Source organism: Benincasa hispida, chromosome 9, assembly GCF_009727055.1.
Source record: "Benincasa hispida cultivar B227 chromosome 9, ASM972705v1, whole genome shotgun sequence".
In the NCBI taxonomy this organism is placed as follows: Eukaryota; Viridiplantae; Streptophyta; class Magnoliopsida; order Cucurbitales; family Cucurbitaceae; genus Benincasa; species Benincasa hispida.
In genome coordinates this window covers 78889466-78896158 of record NC_052357.1, presented here as the reverse complement: position 1 = coordinate 78896158, position 6693 = coordinate 78889466, and the positions used below count along the sequence as shown (strand labels likewise).

The 6693-nt window shown below is 35.7% G+C and overlaps 1 protein-coding gene and 1 long non-coding RNA gene across 3 annotated transcripts; one reads left to right on the top strand and one right to left on the bottom strand.

The window, feature by feature from the left end:
• The first annotated feature begins 432 nt into the window (after positions 1–432).
• Positions 433–2166, top strand: LOC120086385. The gene is made up of 2 exons (XR_005484193.1): positions 433–1253; positions 1360–2166. It is a non-coding gene; the product is annotated as an uncharacterized LOC120086385 (long non-coding RNA).
• On the bottom strand, positions 2004–6552 carry LOC120086384 (probable protein phosphatase 2C 59). Of its 2 annotated transcripts, XM_039043004.1 has the most exons (9): positions 6393–6552; positions 5865–6115; positions 5174–5301; positions 4899–4997; positions 4639–4797; positions 3730–3816; positions 3558–3649; positions 2663–2737; positions 2004–2499 (listed from the first exon to the last, which is right to left on the bottom strand). In XM_039043004.1, exons 2-9 carry the CDS (start codon positions 5945–5947, stop codon positions 2341–2343), a joined length of 882 nt encoding a protein of 293 aa, XP_038898932.1. In that variant the 5' UTR covers positions 5948–6115; positions 6393–6552; the 3' UTR covers positions 2004–2340. The 2 variants fall into 2 exon arrangements, with proteins under 2 accessions (XP_038898932.1, XP_038898933.1); XM_039043005.1 differs by lacking the exon at positions 6393–6552 and having other exon boundaries at positions 5865–6386.
• Positions 6553–6693: the final 141 nt, after the last annotated feature.

Below are 6693 nucleotides of genomic sequence, written 5' to 3'. Positions count from 1 at the left end.
CTTTTTTTCCCTTGCAAACCTCTCCTTCTAGAGAATATTTTATCTCAAACTAATGTCTTTCTCTTTTGCTAATATCTATATATTAAAATGTTTTTGGACGATATAATTGATAATAAAATTAATTGATATATTTGATAAGTTTGCATAAAACATAAAATTGTGTATCTATTACGTTCAATATGGAGATTTGCATTCATAATAAAATCTATAACTTAGCTTGAATGTAAAAACAACTTAACTATTGAGTTAGATAAATTTTATTAACTTTTTATTTACATCAATATCCATGTTTTATTTATATATCTATCTATTTATGGATATATTCGTAGAATTAAAATTTTGAAATCGAAATCGGAATTTTGTATATTTTGTAAAAGCACTTTCAAACAAAATGCTTTTGTTTTTAACCATCTCCCCGTATTGTACATCTGATTCCTTCTCGCTTCCTTGTCAAAAGTACTTTTCTTTTCTTACTTATCATCCATTTATAAACAATTTCCTTCTTCTCACTAATCTCTTTGGTGGACAAAACTTTTTTTTTTCTTTTTTCTCTAAAATGAATTTCTATAAACCCACTCAACATCATCTCATTTCTATCAACTCATTGAATATCATCTCAATTCTCAGGTGTAAGTTTATAAATTATGAATGAAGAGTTTTATTTCCATTTAAATTCCAAACCAAAATGGATGTCTTTTTTTCTTTTTTTCTTTTTTTAATTTTATTTTTCAATCACCATTTTCACTAAGTTTTTTATCAACCAATTTAAAAATTCACCAATGAAGATCCAATTGAAAATGTTCACAAAACATGAACTAAATTGGACAGAAAAAAAAAAAAAAAAAAACCCTCAAATGTAACGATCATAACAATTTTGTCACAGCATATATGAAAATTTTAAGTCTTTTTGGTCCCTCAGTTTCTAAGAATGTGTCCATTTGATTTCTAATATTTTAAAATGACTATTTTAGTCCTCGATTATTCAATAATAAGTTAAAAAATCTATCTACTAATATAACTATCAAAAACTGTCTAAATGGATGATGTGACTAGATGAGTTAGGAAAGAAATTTTTTTAGTTTTTATGATCCCCATCTTCTATTTTGTTCTCTCTCCACCCTCTCCATCTTATTCTTATTACTTCTCTTCTCTTTGCCAAAAATTGGTTGGAATCTGCCCGCCGGTTCCTCGAACAGTGCATTGACGCCGGCAACGTTGATTAAAAGGGAACTGAAAGTTACATTCTTGGCATGGTAATAGGATTAAAAGGGAATTGAAAATTTCCCCGCTTTTCTGTTTTGAGTCTTTGAATGGTTCTTTTTTTTCCTTCCCCTTTTTATGTTTTATTTTACTGTCTAGAACTTCAATGGCAAAGGCGGCGATTGGCTCCCATGCGTCAAGAAGCAAAGGCGGTGATTGGCTCCCACGCGCCAAGAAGCAAAGGCGGCAAAACACTATACTCACTCGCTGTCAGACAGTTCAACAGCAGCGGTGGCTCAAAGAACGATAAGGATTTAAACGGTGTGGTCCTTTCTGCTAGCGCTGCCTTGTTAGGCCATATCGACCCTTTAAGGGAGCTTGCAAGGTGCCTATGGGGTTTGTCACAACATTATGGAGAGGGCCATCCAGTTTTAGTCCAAGTCCAAGTCGACGCAAGGGAACTCGGCATCCTTTAACCCTATTCTTAAAAATTCGAAACTAAAATGTTCAATCTATAACAATATGGACCATATGCACATATTCTTAAAAACTTGAAGTCCAATTATATTCTTCTAGGTGACCAACCAAAGTTGTAAAGAAAAACATAACAATAATAACAGCAACCATACTAATAAAGATAATAACTTGTACAAAGCAAACTCAACTCAACGAGTAAAGATATCAGTACCTTCCTTAAAATTCGTGGGATAAAATTCCCTCAACCAGAAGAAGTTGATACACTGTATTCCCAGGTTATACTATTAGAAGGGGAAAAAAAGGAAAAAAATCACACCTAACCAAAAGGAGAAAAAGCCAATCACCTTAGGAAGGGTTGAAGACAACACAAACAATAACAATTCCATTAAAGACTCTTTACAAATTAAACCAATGCACATTTCTACAACCTCCAGGCAGGAAGCTAAAGACTATGTAGGCAGCAACTCAGACACCGTATTGCACAAAAAACCAACCTGACAACTTCTCGTTATGTCTACTATTTCTTTTTTTTTTTTATAAGTACAATCATCAATGTTACTGGAATTTCCTATGACTATGAACCACCGAATGTTACTGCAGTTCAGTCGAGACTTTTGGACGAGTCAGAACCAGAGGGCGAAAAGCTAGGAAAAACAGTTTGTCTTACCCAGATGTTCCACGAGAGGGACTTCCTTGATTTGCCAAGAAACGAACGACGACGCAAGTAATGTTATCTGCACTGCCTCTCTGATATGCTTCTTGCATCAACCTCTTCGCCGCCTCTTCGGGGTCCTGAATTGGTTTAGTCATAGCAACAGCTTCCTGAAGGAGGAATGAATAGAACATTTGGTCAACTTCACGGTTCAATATGAGGCTCCGACCATCCAGACCACAAGGAATCGTGGATGTTCTCTAACACTTGCAATTTGACGTAAAAAATGAGAGTTGTAAATTGACTCTGGATGAAATGAATGGACTAGCAAACCTCATTAGAGACGACATCCCACAGTCCATCACTGGCAAGTATAAGAAACTCGAGAGAGCTATCAATCTTTTCCTCCTGTAAGTCAATTCATGGAATATAAACAATTTAGACTCGGGACCCTAATGAATCAGAATATTAGATTTAGAGATACGACCACCTTCCCACAATAGAAGATTTATAAAATACCAATACAAGTTGCAAGTCGGAAAAAAGATTTGGAGTCCGAATCAACCAGGAACAACAATTGGACTCTTTCAAACAAGACCTCAGAAATTGCACAAGTTTTTATCATTTAAAAATTTGAGCCTCCCATCAGTGCCATATTTGTATGGAAGATTAATATTTAGTCTTCTTCTATATCTCAGCGTATCTGTTTTTCTCAAACTACAGAAATGGACGTGAAAGAAAATGTAATGTGAAAGGGGTCATAACTGAGCGAACTCTGCTCTAAATAAACTAAAGCAAATTTTAAGTACAACCCAAATGTTTTGTTTGGAATATTGTGTAGGATTGTTAATGTCCTCCGTTATATTTGTATATATATACCTGAAGAAAAAAGTTCCATCTAAAACAACAGAATAGAACTGCATTTTCATTAAACAAGATACAGTTCTCACGTAAGATGCGGATGTACCCCATGTCCATGCACCCCCCCATCCATGAACATGCACGTCGTACATGATGCATGTAATACAACTTAGTTTTGGTGTATATTCTCTGGGTCAATAAAAAACCAACTAATTCAAAATTGCAATGTCGGCACAGCTACTGCAGTAATTGCCCGATATCAATTTCTTTCTTTTCATCATATAATGTAATTAAGCAACAGTCACTTTATGAATAGTCAAACCAATTTACTCTACATATTGAGGAATTAGGACAACTTGAAATGTACCTGAATTTCAGGGTCAGCAACAACATATTGCTTTAACAACCTATCACCAAATGCACGTGAAACAGCAAGAACACCTCCAACTCTCCAAGTTCCTGTTTATTGAGCTTCTAATGATTATAATGTGATGAGTGTCGTTATTTAAAAGTTATGCTAGAGGATAAGATAACCTCACCAGCCCACATCACAAATCCTCCTGCATCCTCAATCCGTCGTCGCTCATCAGTTTGGTCAGGCTTATGATCTCGAGAGACAGCAATGGCTATACAAAATAAATGATATTAGGATCAAATAATTAAAACTGAGGGAAAAGATTAAAAGAGTTACAAGCATTTAATTGTTCGAGTTCAACAAAACCTAGACCGGGATTGAGATAAGAAGTGTCATATGATAGTACCATATATGTAAAATAGTCTACTTCAATTTCTATATACATGGAAAGTTAAAAAATTATCGTATACTAATCCAAAAATTGCAACAGAAAAGAAAAAGGGAGGAAGTTGCAGAAACACGTCAGCAATGTATTATCAACTGTATTATTGGTTAAGGTAATGAAGACGGCAGGAAGGGGACCTATCTTTGATATATTAAAAACAACAATTTGTTTTTATCAACTTTAAGAACACTCCCATGGAAGAGAAGAGTGTTTGCTTCCATTGCCAGAGAGTGAGGCAGGGAGAATGATCAAGGGACTTTCCTCCTTCAAAGTTCAAACATGTTCAATGTTCCCATTATTACTCGGAAAGAATAAGGATAGCCTCTAATCCGCATGTAAACGTATCATTGAAGCAATCAGATCTGGTATTGCATCTATACTAAAACTGCAACGCAATAATTCTTTTCTTTAACTTATAACACCTATGCCAAATTCATTCCAACGTTTTAAAGAATAAAAAATTGGATCACATTGCTTAAAAGAGAAAATTCCAATAACTGAACAGGTCTACCAAAATATGAATTAAAAAGGAACATTGAGTCATAAAATTTGCACCAACTAGTTTACAAACTATGATCAACCGAACTTTAAAAGAGGAGAGGGTCAGGAAACCCTCAGGAAAACATGGAAATGAATGGAAATTCTCACCAGTGCCACCCCGGCAAATAACTGCTCTAGAATCGCCCACATTTGCAACAAGTAAGCGGTCCCCAACTAGGATGGCAGTGGAAGCAGTTGATCCAGCATCTCTGTTTTGGTTATTTTCCGACTTCAGAAATTCTGTGTCTGTGTGGTTGTATGCATCAGCTGCGCAAGAAGTCATTTGATTAGAGATAAAACAAACATTTGATTAGGCAAGCAAATGAAAGAAGCTTAGGATTAAAGTAAGAGAAAAATAAGGCGCATACCTATAGCGGATTTGGTATCTGAAATGAACTTTGGATGGCTGATCAAATTACTAAAAAGATTGTGCTTAACATACTCCGCAGCTCGTGCTCCACCATGACCTGAGACCACAAAAGGGCAAAATTTAGAGTTTTTCCTTGAAATTACCAGATATAAGAGCAGCCTCAAGTGATAGATTTAATACACATCACGACATAGCTGTATATCACCAGAAACCACCGAAGCTGCAATACATATTAGATATAAACATTGATGAGCGAGCAGAAATTTGCCGTACCATCGAAAACACCAAATAGACCAACTATTTCTCCTTCCACACCATCAATTCGTGTCTCATAAAAATCTTCCATCGAAGATCTCTTCCCTGGAGAGCTAGCATATCCGTAGCTGAACTTTCCATTCTGACTGCATCAAGTAAAAAGATATTTTCAGTATACTTCTAACAGCTCATAATGAAAATTAATCAGAAAGAAGAAACAATCAAATTCTTAGATATGTAGAGAAAAGCAACAATCCAATAACGCCCTACAAGCAAAACCATCTATCAGCACAATCAACTTCGTTATGAACAATAAAACCATCAGAAAAAACTTCAACCTCCACCGTCCTGAAATTGAGATTTATTCCTTCAACCGGAGCCAGGGGTACTTCAAATCAACATTATCCTTGCCAGTCAATCGCATACTTGAATTGACGAAGGGACTACGCATAAGTTTCAGAGACGAAGATAATCATCAAGGAATCTCAAATTAAAGGCACTTTAAATAAACATCGATAAATTACAAACCCAATCGATCACACAATAAGGAATAATATTACTCAGAAAGCACGGCCAAACTTTAAAAAGATTCTGTTCTTTCAACATCGAAATTGAAACAAAACCACAAATCCACAGAATAATATATTAATCAATCTAACCATCTATGAATCCACCAGACAGATTTACGAACATGAAACAACGAATCTACCTTAATCCTCCGCCGCTTACAGGTGCCTCCTCGGCAGCATGAATCTGGCTCGAGCAAGATAAGACTGAATTCAGATAGCCCATATCGTGTAGGCTCTGAAAATGCCCAGCTCCAATCTCTTCGGTCAAAATGGAAGAAAGGAAAAAGAAAACTAACAAACAATATCTAGTAGCTATGGTTACAGAAGTGGAAGGAATAAGCCGTTCCTCGCATGCCCGTGGAGGTGCTCAACTGCCCAAGTTGACGGGAACCTGCAATTATATCCACAACCACAAATCTCCGATTTCAGACTATACAATAAAGAGAGAGAAGCCGCAAAAATGATGCAATAACACAGATCTTATTATTTCCAAGAACAAGCTACGCCAAGTGAAACCGAAAAAAATCGGCGAAAATTTCAGATAGCGATTATGATAATTGGAGCAATAATTACAACCATATGGCGAATGAATCAAAAAGTAAGACCAACAAAAGTGAAGATAAATAGAAGAAGTCTTCGAGAGATGAGATTCTAGAACGAGAGAGTACCTGGTGGAAGACGAAGAAGAAGAAGGAGAAGAAGAAGGAAGGAAGAATAGAAGGGGAAATGGAAATGAAAGGAAAAAGGAAAAGGAAAAGGGGGGGACAGCTTAAGGAGCGTTTAAAGGAGAAAACGACGAGTCGACAAGGAATGGGAAAAACAGGGGAGGATTCTGTTGCAATTTTTGGGTCTTTGGTTTGTTAGGCAACTAAGGGGAAATAATTAATTAAAATTAATTTATTATTTTTTTTTTTTGGAAAATAAATTTGAATATCAGGATAAATAAGAAAGGATATTTTTTAAAAGGAA

Coding starts and splice junctions, on each gene's coding strand:
- LOC120086384 (XM_039043004.1), bottom strand. CDS start 5,947: ATGGGCTATCTGAATTCAGTCTTATCTTGCTCGAGCCAGATTCATGCT. Junction 4,998..5,173: donor TCTATTTGGTGTTTTCGATG/GTACGGCAAATT, acceptor TTGTGGTCTCAG/GTCATGGTGGAGCACGAGCT. Junction 3,650..3,729: donor AGGATTTGTGATGTGGGCTG/GTGAGGTTATCT, acceptor CTCAATAAACAG/GAACTTGGAGAGTTGGAGGT.